This window comes from Xyrauchen texanus, chromosome 23 (genome assembly GCF_025860055.1).
Source record: "Xyrauchen texanus isolate HMW12.3.18 chromosome 23, RBS_HiC_50CHRs, whole genome shotgun sequence".
In the NCBI taxonomy this organism is placed as follows: Eukaryota; Metazoa; Chordata; class Actinopteri; order Cypriniformes; family Catostomidae; genus Xyrauchen; species Xyrauchen texanus.
The window spans coordinates 40,380,145-40,397,042 of NC_068298.1; the positions used below are offsets into that span (position 1 = coordinate 40,380,145).

Below are 16,898 nucleotides of genomic sequence, written 5' to 3' on the forward strand. Positions count from 1 at the left end.
ACTATTTTTTACTATGCATTGTCTCCTAAAGGGGCCAGACAGATCAGAGAGAAACCAACATGAAACATACAGTTGAAAGAGACAGAAAGAACAGAGGGAGGGAGGGCAAGAGAGAAGGAGAGAAAGAAGGATGCTTTATCCTTCATATATAAAGCAATTCCACAACACATTTCGATAAGCTCAGTGGATAGAAAATCCATCCATGATGCTGGATGGAGTCGAGGGACATGTCTTTTTCTTTCAGTACTCAAAAGTATAAATAGAAACTTCAAGCATGATTTAGAGTTAAACAAAGTACTTAAATATTTATATTTTTTGCACCAAAAGCAATCGTGTCACTTTAGAAGACATTCATTTAAGTCGTATCGATAGGGTTGCCACCTATGTCTGATAAAAAACCTGGACAAATCAATGACCCGGCCACCGCTTTGCTCACAAGTGAAAATGTCCATTAGACTCAGAAGACACAATTGGTCGTTGTGCAGTAAGATTGTGCATAGTCGTGAATATTTTAAACATCTCAAGTATTCTCACTTATCTTAACTTATAGCTTACCTGGTTGCTTAGATACTGGTGCTTGTGCTTGCTTTTGCTTTGCTAAAGAAATAAGTAGAGGGATGACATTAGATTTGCATTTACCATACCTTAGCCACATCTATAGCCACTTTTATTTAGTATGTCTCAATCAGACATTGGAATAACAAAATCATACATAAATGGGCCTTAGCTTACCTAGTCTTCCATCTATACTTGGCGTTTCCCTTTGCTGCAGCTATCAGTGGTTTCTGTTCTTCAATGAATGTCTTGAATTCAGTGCATGACAATTTGAAATTCAATCTGACCTGAAGCTCAGACTTCACCATTGCAACTAACAGTCTGTTTCTTTTATCGGACCAAACATCCTCCATATGACTGAACACTCTTTCTGCATAGGCATAACTGACTGGTATGGAAAAAACAAAAGCAACTACTTTCAACAGCTCAGTGGATTCAGTTGCCTTGCTAAAAAAATTATTTGTTTTAGCATGGTCATCCAAAGCAGTTTTGCCTTCATGTTTAACCAGAATTTTAACTGAGCATACGGAGCAGGTAGCATAAAGTGGGTCGCCTGGTGTTGGCTTTAGCCATGTGGAGTAATTGTCATTTTTCAACCAGTCATTATTAAAGTATGTCGAACGTTTCATTTTCTTTTTACTGGCCTGTCCGTCTTTGTGAACACACTGTCATCTTCGTCTTCCGTCTCGCCACCCATGTTAACGCTAACGAACGACGTTGACGTACAATCTTCTTCACACTGCTTCTCAAATTGCCGCCTGTAGTAACTGGCTAGCTGCCAAGAAGACAGACGCGCTAGATGACGTAGCCTACGTCACGTCACACGTCCCAGAGCCAATGATAGCGGATTCTACACACAAGAGACACGGACCACTCTGTGCACAACGCATAGGCTATTTCAAGTGGAGAGAAAATAGATAGTTGAATATACATATTCACGTAGCCTTTCGAAAACCGGGACATTTAGTGTCCCGGGAGAGTGGATAAATTTCCCGGGACAAGTTATTAAAAAGAAGGACAATCCCGGTAAAACCGGGACAGGTGGCAACACTACGTATCGATGAAGTTTTTGCTGACTGTCTGTAATTTTTGGAGCTTCAAAAGAAAAATCTTCATCCACTTGCATTTTATGGCACTTTTCCACCGCACGTTACTGTTTGACTCTACTCGCTTTACTTTTCTGAGCTTGCTGTTCCATTGCTGTTTAGTACTGCCTCAACGTGGGTGGGATTATAGGCTGGTCATCGTAGTTTCTCCGCCTCTACTGCTATGACATCATCTTAAACGTGACACAAACTGACCAAAACAATAACACGACCGCTAGCTGTTAGCTACTAGCTCATTGTGCTGAATAAAGCAGTTGTTGTATGGTGATTTTACATAAGTGTAACAGTTCAATTGGCCTGGTTGTTTCAGAAGCTTCCAGTAGCTGGTCAACTAAATAAAGTGAAGCTAGCAGAGAATAGAGTTAACGTAACAAAAAATACCATCCGAGTCCACAGCACTCTCCCTCCCATTGCTCACCGGTCTTTTGCCATAGATAGCGTCCATTTGGTCGAACCACTTCCACATCTCCTAGATGGTTCTGTAGTTATTTTTTTTTACTTTTCCCTACACTGTTGGTAGGTCCGGTGTTTCCTGACACTTCCTGAAAGACTTTTTCATTTCGTTCGTCGCTAACGAGAGGAACGTCTGCACCTCGTTTATTGACCACGGTGTGGTTTTGCGCACAGCCATTTATTTTTTCACAATTTGAAAGTCACGTGAACAAATGATACTGCTATCGCTGTTGCTAACTTTAAAACTAGCGGGTTGATTTCACGTGTCGGAAATCCAGTGACGCTGGTAGTGACGATTCTCAGACCAATCAGTGATCTGCAGGATTTTGACGTCACATTTAGTATTGACTCGGCTCGCTTGAAACCTCAACTGAAGTGGTACTAAAAAAAAGTACCAGGTACTATCCACAGTGGAAACCCCCCGAAAAGCGAGCAGAGTCGAGTTGAGTCTAGTTGTACCGTGCAGTGGAAAACCCCATTAAGGACATACTGATGGAAGACATTTTTCTTCAACTGTGTTCTGGTGAAGAAAGAAAGTCAAACACACCTTGGATATAATGAGGGTCAGTAAAAACAGTAATACGAGAATTATCTATCCAACTATCCCTATGAGTTGCTTTAGGTGTCATTAGCTACTTATGGTTAGCATTTTGTAATTTAGCTAACTACAGAAGAGTAGCTTGACTGTAGTTCAACTTCTTTAGCTTAGCAAGTTTCAATGTAGCTTCCTCAACACCGAGTGTTTAAAATCATTCACTTGAGATTTTACTCTCTTAGAAGGTATCTGCCTATGTAGTCAGACAATAAGCCTAAGCATCAGACCTTTAAATTTTCTATAATTTGTTTTTACTCTAAATCTTCACTTTTACATCTGAATGTGAAAGTTAATGTGGAGATTCATACTATTATATCGCTTCTGAAGTATGAATTTAAACACTAGAGACTTGTGGATTACCGTTATGATTCCTTTATCTGATTTTTGGAGCGTCAAAGTTCTGTCACCTTTCACTTGCACTGTAAGGACATACAGAGCTGAAATATTCTTCTAAAAATCTTTGTTTTTGTTCAGCAGAAGAAAGAAATTCATACACATCTGGGATAGTATGAGTGTGAGAAAATAATGAGAACTTTGGTTGAACAATCCCTTTAATACCAGGTGTAAACTAGGCAACAGAGAACCGACATCCACCTGTGTCCCGTCTTTGTTCTCACCTGTTAAGCCAGTGTCCAAAGTCAGGCAGGTGCGCCCACTGCACTCCGGTCTGATTCAGTGACCTCAGCAGTCGACAGCAGGCCAGGGTGATGAGCGGGGTTGCCAGGGCCAGCCACCTCTCTGACCCCGCACTCATCCTGAGCTCCACCGCCGGAGAGAAAGAAGAGGGAGAGACAAAGTCTTCCTCAGCGCTGGAGGGAAGGAGAGGCCCCTCTTCCCCTTCCTTACCCCTATGTCTCCGCTCTCTGAAGTACTTCCTGCAGACATCTTGGAAGACAGCCAGACACAGGGTGTTGAGCAAGAAGTACCACGTCTGATGTTCCTCCTCGATGAAGCTGCTTGAAGCCAAACTGAGTGTGTGACCCACTGTACCGATCAACAACAGAGCGTCCAACTCTGACAGAGTCCAATCAGAACCCTAAGAGAGAGAGAGAGAGAAAGAAATAAAGATTCCTATGTCTGTAATTAGATTGTAATTAATTCAAATTCAGGTAATAGCAAGGGACTTCATCCTCTAAGAACAGGGGCACTGATAACTCACCTGTGACACGCATAATATTTTACGCATTTCAATGTAGTTGGACTTTCTATGTAATATTTCATGTAATTCAATTTAAACATTTTATGGCTTAAGGGGAAATTCAAGTATGCGAGTGTATTTTTTAAGTACAGAGTAAGAGATGTAATACAGACTCAAATGTGCATGGTGACTGGGCTGCCAATCTCCAAAAAACACAATAGAGTAATATAAAAGTACCATAAATAATCCGTATGACTCACAACCTATATTCAGTGTCTTCTGAAGTCATTTGATGGCTTTGTTTGAGAAACAAAGTAGATCTCAAATCTCATTCACGCTTCTGCATGTTAAAAACTGTCATGTCCACGATGCATACTAGAAAGAATTACGCTTCTGCACAATTTCTTTCTTCTCTTTATATGGCCCCGGGTTTCAGGTATGCAAACAAAGTCTCAGCGGGTATAGTGAACGCACCGAACATGGTACAATTGTTCATTGTTTGGAAGAACTATCCCTTTAACTATGTCCTAACATTACATATGACAGCTTACTACTGACAAGTTAGAAGAAATACAACAAAAAAAAATCAATACAAGCTGACATGGTCAGATGGGAATAAGAGAGAGAGAGAAAGTGAAGAGAGAAATGGAGTGGAAAGCTGAAGTCAGAGCTGAAAAGGACAAAAACAACAAATAGGACACACATCAAATGGTACATGACAGTAAAACACCACAGTCACCTGTGTCCAACACACTGTAAAAAAAAAAAAAACCTTTAGAGACAGCAGTTTGACATCCAGTGCCCTGAGCCTCTCTCTCTCTCTCGCGCTCTCTCTCTCTCTCTCTCTCTCTCTCTAACACACGCACGCACACACATGTTTTTGATTGACTCCCAGTGTAATTACAGCGGCTGCTGGGAGCAAAGCAGTATTAACAGAGAGAAAGTGCTAACAGCCACACACACAGGCACGTCTGTATAGCAGGACTATTGCATCCATTGATGACTGTGCACACATATGAGAACACAGAATACACACTGTTACCCGGTTGCTATGTGATTGCTAATGTGTAATAAGTGTGGTTTCTATCACATTGTGGTTTCTAGGGTGTTGTGGATGGTTGCCAGGGTGTTGGTATGCATTTGCTAAAGTGTAATGAGTGGTTCACAGCACTTTGCTATGTGGTTGCTAGGGTTTTGTGGGTGGCTGCATGGAACTGCTTTCCGGTTACTAGGGTGTTGAGGGTGGTTTCCAGGGTGTTGCTATGCGACTGCTAATGTGTTACAAGTCATTTCTAGCATGTTGCTCTGCAGTATATAGGGTATTTGGGTAGGTTACTAGGGTTTTCTATGTGGTTGCTAAGGTGCTATGCGTGGTTTCAAGTGTTTCTAGTTGCTATGTAGTTGATAGGGTGTTTGAGGTGGTTACTAGTGCATTGCTATGTAGTTGACAGTTTGTTTGAGGTGGTTGCTAAAGCATTGCAATGCAGGTTGCTAAAATTTTATGAGTGGTTTCTAGGGCATTGCTATGCGGTTTCTAGGGTGTTTTGGGAGGTTGCTGGGTGTTGCTAAGCTGTTGCAAAGGTGTAACAAGTGGTTTCAAGCACATTGCAATGTGGTTGCTAAGGTGTTGTTGGTGGTTGTCAGGGCATTGCTATGCGATTGCTAAAGTTTCAAGAGTGGTTTCCATCGGGTTCCTTTGTGGATATTATGTTGTTGTGGGTGATTGCCAGGGAGTAGTTATGTGATTTCAAAAGTGTGAGTAGTTTCTAGCACATTGCTAAGTAGTTGCTAGTGTGTTGTGGGTGTTTGCCACACCATTGCAATGCTTTTGCTAAAGTGTTTTGAGTAGTTTCTAGCACATTGCTAAGTAGTTGCAAGAGTGTTGTGGGTGGTTGCCACACTGTTGCAATGCTTTTTCTATAGTGTGACGAATGTTTTCTAGTGCATTGAAATGAGGTTGCTAGGGCTTGTGGGTGGTTGCCAGGGCGCTTCTATGTGGTTACTAAGGTGTTACATGTGGCTCCTAGTATGTTGCTATGTTGTTTTGGAAAGTTGCCCTGGAGTTGCTATGTTGATCAGGTGCTACAGGTAGTGCATTGCAATGCATTTGTTACGGTATTTTGGGTTGTTGCTCACTGACCCAAACTATGAAGATTACACAGTAGAAAAATTTAAGAGCTTGCATATTTGGTTTTGAGAACTTATACAATAAATATTTGTATTTATAAATTGAAACTTACAGTTACAGCACCGATGTAAAAACGTATTGGTTGATGCCTAGCCAATGAATGCCACCGGTGTATATCGTGTTAAATGGGGATGTGCGCGTGCATGTGAATAATTTCACTTGCCTTTTGAATTGCCAAGGATCAAAGAAAATAAGTTTTGCACATTGTAAAATATGTTTGGTAACATTATTAACCCGCTTTGTTTCATTGATGTCTGTTCTAATTAATTAGACATTTTAAAGGTGCAATATGTAAAAATGTTCATGTAATATGATAATGTGTGAACGGCTTGTCATTGATAACAAGGGATTCTGCACTTTTAAGAGCGGTTTAAACGGCTTCACGGGGTAACATCATGTTACTAACATGGTTACCTATGTTAACGTGGGACATTGGTTAAAAGGAACTGGTGATTACACTTGATAAAGCAGTAAATCGTAAGTGGAAGTTGGTCTGAAATGTCTCAATAATTGGCCTATACATTTAAATCAAATGTATTTATTTATTAAAAATAATATCTTGATAATAATAATAACAATAATAATAATTCCTTACATTTAAATAGTGCTTTTATAGGCACTCAAAGTGCTTTACATAGTATAGGGGGAACCTCCTCAACCACCACCGGTGTGCTGCATCCACCTGGATGATGCGACAGCAGCCATAGAGCGCCAGTACACTCACCACACACTAGCTATTGGTGGAGAGGAGAGAGTAGAGTTATAGAGCCAATGAATGGATGGGGATTATTAGGTGGCCTTGATTGAGAAGGGCCAATGGGGGAAATTTGGCCAGGACACCAGGTTTCCACCCCTACTCTTTACGAGATGTTTCATGGGAATTTGAATGACCACAGAATGTCAGGACCTCGGTTTAACGTCTTATCTGAAAGACTGAGCCTTTTAAAATTATAGTGCCCCCATCACTATACTAGGGCATAAGGACCCACACAGACCACAGGGTGAGCTCCCTCTGCTGGCCTCCCTAATACCTCTTCCAGCAGCAACCTTAGTTTTCCCCAGGAGGTCTCCCATCCAGGTACTGGCCAGGCTCAACCCTGCTTAGCTATAGTGGACATGAGTTGCAGGGTAATATGGCTGCTGGTTAATAAAATGATTGTTCTCTTTTAATTGGTTCCGTTGGTCTAGTGGGAGTGTGTCTGCGAACCACACATATCGATCTGGGTTCAAATCCCCTGTATACATCTGTATTTTTATTTACATTGTTATAACAGCATCCTTTACTTTTCAAACGTTATGTGCATGACAATGTCGTATGTTTATACCTAGTCAAAAGATGATCTTTCAGAAAAGCGTTTTTTTTGTGGAGAGCAAATACAAATGCCAAACTGACCAGCAGGTGAGAATAAGTGAGAATAAACTGAGAAAGCAAAAGAAATTTCTTCAGAAACATAATAATTCTGCTTGTTTGGCAAAAAAAGATTTTCAATCTTAAATTGGTTTGACAATTTTAAAAAGCTTCTTAACTATGTATGGAAAACGTTGTTCATATCATTTTTTTTCTCAGTAATTCAAGCATTCTCAGAAACTGTAATACATTATACTGTAACTGTTGGATGTCAGATTCAGTTATCATTTTTATTGATTTATTAAAAAGGGTTTGTCTGTGTATGTGTGTTTCACAAAATAGTTTTATTATATCTGTTACAAATACATCAATCATCCTGTCTGACCTGGATTTGAACCCAGGTCGCTGAATGTACTTCCAGTAAGCCTAACCACTGTACAGAATCCAGCACTATTAGATCTGTCGCTTTGTTGATTTTTAATATAAAGAAATAAAAGCAATTGAAAGTATATTATTGACGTATATCAGCCTATGAGGTTTTAATGTTGTAAAAAAACACTTGCGAATGTACTGCTCTGACAAGTGTAATTGCCAGTTCCCATTCAAAACAATGCCCCACATTAACATGGGAAACCAGATGTTACCTGGTGAAACCGTTAAAATCGCTCTTAAACTGTGTCAAATTCATTAGAACAAACATCATTGAAACAAAGCGGGTTAATATTGATACCAGCATTGTTTTTATAATGTGCAAAACGTCTTTTCTTTGATCCTTGACACATTGAAGGAATCTGCTGAAAAAGCAAGTGAAATTATTCACATGCACGCACGCGCACATCCCCAGTTAACACGATACACACCGGTGGCATTCATTGGCTAGGCATCAACCAATAAAACGACTTCATTGCCCCTCCCCCTCCCCTGCTGCACGCTGGGTTTGCTCTCTCATCTCGTAGTTGCAAAAGTCAAGGTGTAAAGATTTAAAGTTGCAGTGGCAGATTTGAGAGGTTGTAATGCTAAATTGATTTAAAGTACAAAAGTTCACATGTTTGTTGTTGTATTTATGTGAATGTCATTTTACACATTTGTGACTACTTGTCTGCAATTGTGAATTCAGAACACAAGCTTTGAATTATTCAGATACAGCAACATACAAGTTTTCACATTGTTGCTGTGTGTAAATTATAACTTACGAATACAAATATTAATAGTACAAACTCTCAAATCCAAATATGCAAGCTCTTAGTTTTGCTACTGATTTACCTTGATACATACAGCCCATGTATCTATGACTTTCTGGTCTCTAGATGGCTTGGCTCCATATTTCTATGCATGTATATGGGAGACACAAAAATACAATTTATGGAATGCATTGCAGAATGTGTTGAGAATGCTATTTTTAACATTTCTGATGTTAACAGAAAACAGATTTACAATATCAGCCGCACACACACGCACACACTGTTTGGTTTAATTATACAACATTAATTGGTCACTATGTGGCTGGGTACACAAGTGTGTGTGTGTGTGTGTGTGAACCTAGTCATGATAAATATGACCCTGTGCAGCTTTGATGTGTGTTACTATTGTACCGGTTGCATCTCACGAGTATGACAAGGCCTTGCTGCGTCAACCAACAGTTTTCCATCTATCACCAGGGCAACACCTGGGTCGAAGTCAGCCGGTGTGAAAATGGATTGTGTAAGCAACTTCTGTTTGTGTAAAGACAGTCTGGTGTGTTCTTTGTAAACCGTCTCTCTTTACTTCTGTTTCATATTTTTGCTCAAGTCCCATTGAAGGGAATATTTTGATCCACAAGAATTTGGCCAATAAAGACAAAAATGATGAGGTTTCCTGCTCTTGGTTTGTTTCAGGTCTCTGATGATTTCATCATTACAGGAGCGAGCGCTGTGCTAACACTTGAGCCACACTCAATAATCTAAATGCTAATATACAACCACACAGAAATTCCCTCTGAAGACCAGATGTGTGTGTGTGTGTGTGTGTGTGTGTGTGCCAATTTAAATGGCTAGCTGTTTCTTTAACGGTGAATTGTGTAATTGTTTCATTGTTTCAATATGTTCTCCTATTCCAGTTTAATATGCAGAGACAACTTAAGTAAGCTATTCTCATATGTTGATGCTGTAAAGTGTAAACTCTGTGACTCTGCGGTGCTATCAAATATTCCTCTGTTTGGCTTAACCAATGGCACGAGTTTGGGGCGGGACTATCTGTTTGTTTTACCAATGGAAGACAGGGGAATGTTTGGGATTTTGTTTTTGAAAACCGCAATTATTTTTGATATTCCATTTGGTGATGCTAGTGGTGCAGAAAGCATACACTTCCCCTGTAAAGAGGCCATTTTTTCCCCCCTGAAGTCAGGGCATTGCTTTCCATTTGCTAAGTCATTATGATTGGTTTTCAATGCATTGCTATGCAGTTACAAGGGTGTAACTGGATGGTTTCCAGGGCATTTTTATGTGGTTGCTACGATTTTACGAGTGTTTGCTAGCGCATTGCTACAGTATGTGGTTGCTAAGTTATTTTGGGGGGTTTTCAGCGCATTGCTATACAGCTGCTAAGGTGTTTTGGGTGGTTGCTAGGGCATTGCTATATGGTTTCTAAGGTGTTACAAGTGTTTGCTAACATGTTGGTATGTGGTTGCAAGGGTGTCTTGAGTGGTTGGTAGGGTGTTGCTCTGCAGTTACTAAGGTGTTTCTATCATTTGTTCCCTGAATTCCACTAATTATGTTCGCCAAGAATTCATCCACCAAAGATTTAGCTTAAAATAGACATTTTATGCCCTCACTCTGACACTAAACAGGGTGTTTAAGTACCTTAAAAGTCAACATGAAATGGCATATATAACCCATTTCACTTGAGAGGTGTGACGTATTTCCAAGTAAAACAGGATTTCTGAGGAAGAAAAAAAAAAAACCTAGGACAGGGCCTGGTTTTATCCATCAGGATTTGATTGGATTGTGAAAAGTGGGCGCTCCATACCAGAATGGAGTCAGGGCTGAATGTGAGTTTGCAGTGAATTGGATTTTAACTGTAACTTGTAGTGTTGGACTACTCCCCTACCCTCATATAAAATACAGCTAAGCAGAAAACTTGAGGGAGTAGATTTCACATCATGACTCTAAGGTCGGTATGTCCCTTAGAGGTCAGCAGTGCGTGTATCTATTAATGCAAAGCATAAACAATAGCACTCACTTAGTGACCACAAAAGCATGAGAATCTAATCAACAGATGCAAATGAGCACTTTAAACACGCCCAGGACTGAGGCCTATACGGTCATATAACAGAGAGTGAAGGGGACTTCTGATAGAATCAATCAGAGCCATAATATATATCCCAACATGCAATGAAGTCTTGAGTAAACATCTCTATTAACGAAGATGACAGGAACAATAATTGATCAGGAGGCAATTAATGCAGGGTAATTAAACACTGCATTGGAATCCCCTACAGCAAGACGCATAAATTGATATGCAGTCCATTTAAAGTCAAATTTCAACACTGCTGGACAATCCACAATCTGCTTGAATATATTTTTCAGTAATACAAGTAAATTTGCAGTAAATTTGATGCAGTATCATTTCTTTCTTTGATAGGACAATATCAATGCATTTTTTATCCGCCTTTCCATTTAACCATTAATAATCGAGCAGCTGTTTTTCAGGGTTATAGTGCAGTGTTTCCCAACCACTGTGAAAGATTGTCAGGTGTGCCGTTGAAAATGATCAAATTCCACAAAATAAATAAACGCATGAAAAAAATAATTATTTCAGGGATCCAAACTCCTCACCTTTTGGAGAAATTCTCAGTTTTCAACCATAATCTGTCACTTTTGTGATTTTGAAGAGCAATGATTAATGTGCAAAAATGAGTGATATTTAGACGTGTAAAGGGTCATCACATGACTAGTGTCAGCGCTGCAGAATACATTGAAGTCTATGAAGTGAGTGATATTTATACGTGTAAAGGGGTCATCACATGACTCGCGTCAGCGCTGCAGAATACATTGAAGTCTATGAAGTGAGTGATATTTATACGTGTAAAGGGTCATCACATGACTCGTGTCAGCGCTGCAGAATACATTGAAGTCTATGAAGTGACGTCACACCAAAGTGTTTTACTCACACACGTTTTTGATTCACCAATAATGTCTTTGAGAGTCCTAAGCAACAAGAAATATTTAACAACTGTCCAAATTTATGAGACATTGAATGTCTCATAATTTCTTTTAATTAAATATTACCTTATTGTTTTCGAATATCAGAGACCCCAGTTATTGAATTCATTTGAATTCATTTAAAATCAAAGCAACCACACGCTTTTTCCTCTCTTCCAAATACATGTTTTCAATGTTTATTGTGCACACCTCACGCTTTTTTATGTGGCAAACTCGTAAAATCGCCCCTCTGTGACGCTTTCTGCAACTCTTGTCATGTGGAGTGTGATGCGGCACTTGACGCTGGTGTTCAGCCTCCAGAACCAAATTAAAACTACCACAAGAAGTCGCCTGTCCGATGCAAAGACAAAAAATCTGATGACAATTGCCTCACCATCAGTCTCCATTGATTACGCACAGGCGAGCACACAGCTTAAGTTGAAGCGGACATGTTTTAATCGTATTCGTTTTTGTAATATTGCGTTGTTTATATTTTAGTGGCCTCCGCTGTCACTGTGGGGGAAAAAACATTCATCAGCTTCGTGTAGTGTCTCTGTTGTTCATCTGTTCTCTTCATAAATAAATAAATGCATAATCTGCTATATGCTCGTCCAGTAATTTCATGATTAAAAATGAAAATGTGTACAAAAATAAAAGCTATTAAATGTCTTATTATCATTAAAATATGAAAATTAAAATGACGGTTGATAAAATATTATGATGGAATTTTTACGACCCTGTCCATCAGTATGTGTCACACCGTTTGACTTGTTTTTTTTGTTTTGTTTTTGCATGGCCAAATTTCAAACATTGCAAGTAAACACGCTACTTAGACGGACAGAAAACATGGACGACTTATTGAAAAGGATAAATATTTATGATGGTTAGCCAATGTGGGATAGTGGTGTGCTGCAGAAAAGGGTTGGGAAACACTGTTATAGGGTTTCTGTTTTTCAGTTCGGCTTTTATTTATCCGAATGGAGAAAGACCAAAATCTCCAAAATGTATTATCAAAGCATCAAAAATATCTGACAACTATTTCATACTTTTTTTTTCTACCACAAGAAGACCAAGCAGTTTTTCCCCCTGTCTCTAACCTATTGGACTAAACAGGCTATTGTACAACTTTAAAGGATTAAAGACATGTCATATTTGGCTTACTTGACGTGAGAATCGATGAAGTTTAATAGTATTGACATCAAACCCGGTGCATCAAATTTGAAAATGCACGTGATTCATATTTGTGAGCTACAGCAGATGGTAAGATAAATAAAAAGTTACATTTTGGTCTATATTTTACCCAAAGCAATCGTATTGCTCCAGAATACTTAAAATCATATGAACTACTTTTATGATGATTTTGTGCCATATTTAGAGCTTGACAGCCACTGTATGGTTTCACTGCATGTAAGAGCAGCTTGGACACATTGCTTAACATCTCTTTTTTTGCTGAACTATACCTTTAAGACTTCTATATGTAAATGGAAAACTGCAAAAAATAAATAAATAATCATAATTATTTTGTGAGTATTTTTGTCCTTTTCTTCCCAGTAAAAAATATCTAAACATTCTTAAAACAAGATCAATGTACTTGAAAAGCAAAATGATGAGACTTTTACAAAGATGAGACTTTTGTTACAAAATGTTTTAACATTTATGCTTATGAGAAAATGTGATTTGAGATGGGGTGAGAAAATTCAGCTGATTCAAATGGAAAACAAGTTTATTTTTCTTACCTCACTGGCAAATATTTTTTTCTTGTTTTAAGCATAAACCTCAGAAAATTTGGTACAATTTCTCTAAAAACAAGACATAATATCTTATGTAATTCTGCTTCTAACATTAGGTGGGTTTCCATCCAACAATGTGATGATCCTTTACACGTATAATTTTTAGAAATGCACTTAAAAAATGCTAAAGATTTTGGAAGGAAACCCAGCAATACTCACGAAGAAAAAGATTTTCTGCAGTGAATCTGTTTTGATCGGCTAACCTTATAGCATGTGACATGAGCAAAAATTGCTTATAGGCAGCTTAAGATGCTCCTCCACCATCTGGAGTGCTACAGAACTGCTACATTTATCACTGCGGAACCGTGCCCTTCTGTACTGAGCCAAGCTCATCGTATAATGGACTGACTAAGCAAGAGACTAAACGTAAGTGGCCACGTCACTAAAGCCATTCCAACAGAACGGTTTTCTGTCCTGAGTACAGTTAGTTAACCGTGCTAAGAAACCCAGTCCCAGTGGACATGCTAATGGACCTATTTGTCACCATGCTCGGCTTCACTATGTTTCCAGAAATGGTTTGGGTTGATTGGAGAGGGAGTTGTGAATTTCAAAGTATACCCATACAATACACATAATGTTTCAGAAGAGCAAGGCGTAACCAACACTCATGAAGTGGGTAATTCAGAGCCGAACATATTCCCTCTGCATGAAACTCTGCTCTCGCAACAAGAGACGAAAGCCAGAACAAAAGCCGCTTATGAAATATTGAGTGTGAGCGATGCTTCAAATGACAGACTGCTGTCTGCGAGGTGACAGGGGCTCGACTGGGAAACAGGAGTGATGCTGCACAACTTCCACTCGCTCCGTCCTACAATGACTTATTTTCCCCTACTGCAGTGCTCTCTCTTTCTCTCTAATGATCATTCTGTTTGTTCTCACCTCTGATTGTCAGCGATTTTCTCTCCCGTGCCGCAGAGAAAAGGAGAGAATGATCTTTCTTTCCTGTAAAGAGGTAATTAAGAGAGGTGTCCTGTTTTTATCTCATTAACTCTGGGACGGATTTCTTTTTTCATCTAATGAAAAACTTTCTCTGTGTCTTGTTTGAAGAGGCTAAAATCAGATAAGTTATATTAAGCGAATTATAATTAAGATCTGTGAGGCCACCACTACTGTGAATCTCACCAAACATGGCAAGAACATATATGGGGATGTTTCACAACAAAATCAGAAAGAAGAAATTATATTTTGCTCGAAGTAGATGGCAACTTTAAGGACAATGGACCAGGATTTTTTTGCATTTGACTACTTCCATGACAATTATTTTCACTATTGATTTTTTTTCTCATAATTTCCTCTCAACAGTAATTCTCATTTTAGAACATCATAAATGAAAAGGCAGTACAACAAATACTAGAATGATTAATGAATACTTCACAGTTTTTGGAATGTAGCTAATACATTTTTACAGTATTGAAAATTAATAAAATAGAAATGCAAAAAAAAAAAAAAAAACTTGTATGCTAAATTTTATTTCTTATATTTTTATTTGATTTTGGGGCTGAAATATGACTCAAACATGTTCTTGTTAGATTGACTTGTGTTAGAAACATGTTCAACTGTTTCAAATTACTAATCTGAAATTTTCACATGCTTAATTTATTTTACGACTAAGATAAGACATGAAAGCCTCCATGTCGCAAATAAGCGCCACCCTGTGGTGAAGACTTAGAAACATTCATATGAATTATAATATGAAGTATTACAAATTGCACTAAAATAAACATGTTACATATCAAATGAAAGCTCTTTTTCTCAGGAATGGTGACTTTTCATAAATGCATTCATATTTTCTTGCCATATAACCACAGTTCAAAGTAAAATATGATCTCTGTAAGATAAAGACAAATGTCTCATGCCTGCTCCGGTCACTGCTTCTATGAGCCCCAAGTAGTCACAAGCGCTATATAAGCTTTTACCTTAGGCTGTTTTCTTCTAAATTGAGCCATTTTCTACTTGTCTGTGAGCTTGTTTGGGTGAATAATCTGTTATTATTAAATAAAACATGAAAAATGTTATGTCTCAGATGTCCAGAACAAACGGCAACTGCTTTCAAGTTCAGACATGAGTTCAGAGCAGGATCATGGTCCTGCTCTGCAGGAGTTATTACATGGTGTGACCGTATAAAATTGGAATTAAATGTCTCAAAGACAAAGGAGTTGGTGGTCGATTTTAGAAAAAAAAAAACCTAGCGTGGTAGAACCGGTTCACATCAATGGCGTAGAGGTTGACACAGTGGATGAATACAATTTGTGATAAAACATTAAAGTTTGAACGGTGCACTGTGGCCATTATTAAAAAGTCACAGCAAAGACTACACGTGCTGAGGAAATTGAACTCCTTTGGTGTTCAAAGGTCTATTTCCTTTATTGAGAGTATTTTGTGTTACTCTTTCATATGTTGGTTTTCCTTACTGTCTTAAACCATCTTCAAGCCATTGTAAAACTATGCTCAAAAATTACTGGTGCACCTTTACGTAGTATAACTGTATTCTATGAGCAACAGGTGATAAGAAGGGCTTATAGTGTCATGGGAGATAAAACACATCCCTTGCACTCTAATTTCAAGCCTTTGTCCCTTGGGAGGCATCTATGTGGTGTATGCCTTACAAAGTTTTTTTTATTATTATTCTCAATGTGTGATCTGATATGCTGTATTCTTGTCTAGTTATTGTGTTGTTGAGCTAAGCACTGATGTAGCCCTATATTAATTGCCCCACAGGGATTAATACATTTCTAAACTAAACTAAACTAGATTTAACTTCTAGTCCACTCAGAGGACGAGATATTCAAAGCATTGGGGAACGTGTGTGATCACGAAATAGACCGTATGTCTGTGGACGAGCACATGGAGAGTGTTCAGCTGCATTACCTGTATGCATATTGTGAAGGAAGGATTGCGATAGAGGAACATTTTATTTTTCCTAGCTCTTGCTGATATCTAGTGGAATGAACTATAGCACTCATTGAGTCATTGAGCAAATATAGCCTGAATCGCAGGCTTTCAAAGACAGGATATATTTTTTACACTATTTACATCATCAGATTGTGAACATTCTGTATTATCTATGAATGATTATTTATTTATTATTTGCTTGTAAAATGAGACCAGTTTTTAGAAATGAGTCCTTGTATGTGTGTAAGGCAAGCTTTTAAATTTCAGTCAAAATATGTAGCAGAGTTTAAAAGGTTAAATAGGATAGAGGACATGATGCAAGAACAGGGTGATCTGACACTTTATAAGCCTCTATATAGCCAAAAAGGTCAGGCAATTATCAGCTAACATCTCCCATCACTCCCACAGGAGGACATGGTCCTGCTGTTTTAAAAAGTCTTTACTGAAAGCACAAATGCACAGGCAACTGAGTGGACCCAGGTTTGTTATTTTAAAGATGCAGATACTTGCATACAGAAAACCTGCCCTAAACTCACTGAATGTCAATGTGAAGAATGTACATATAGTAATGTGATTCTAGAAGACCAGGTCAATCTTTACGCATATCATGCAGAGGTTGCAATGCTCACTGGCTTTACTTGGACATGACAGGAGT

The 16,898-nt window shown here is 38.6% G+C and overlaps 1 protein-coding gene across 1 annotated transcript in view; it reads right to left on the reverse strand.

Annotated features, from left to right (window-relative positions):
• Nucleotides 1-16,898, reverse strand: part of pigg (phosphatidylinositol glycan anchor biosynthesis class G) — a 222,565-nt gene that overhangs the window by 75,601 nt on the left and 130,066 nt on the right. Inside the window, exon 9 of the mRNA XM_052154365.1 lies at nt 3,327-3,745. Within this exon, the coding sequence (XP_052010325.1) occupies nt 3,327-3,745 (419 nt within the window). The remainder of the gene's footprint in view (nt 1-3,326; nt 3,746-16,898) is intronic.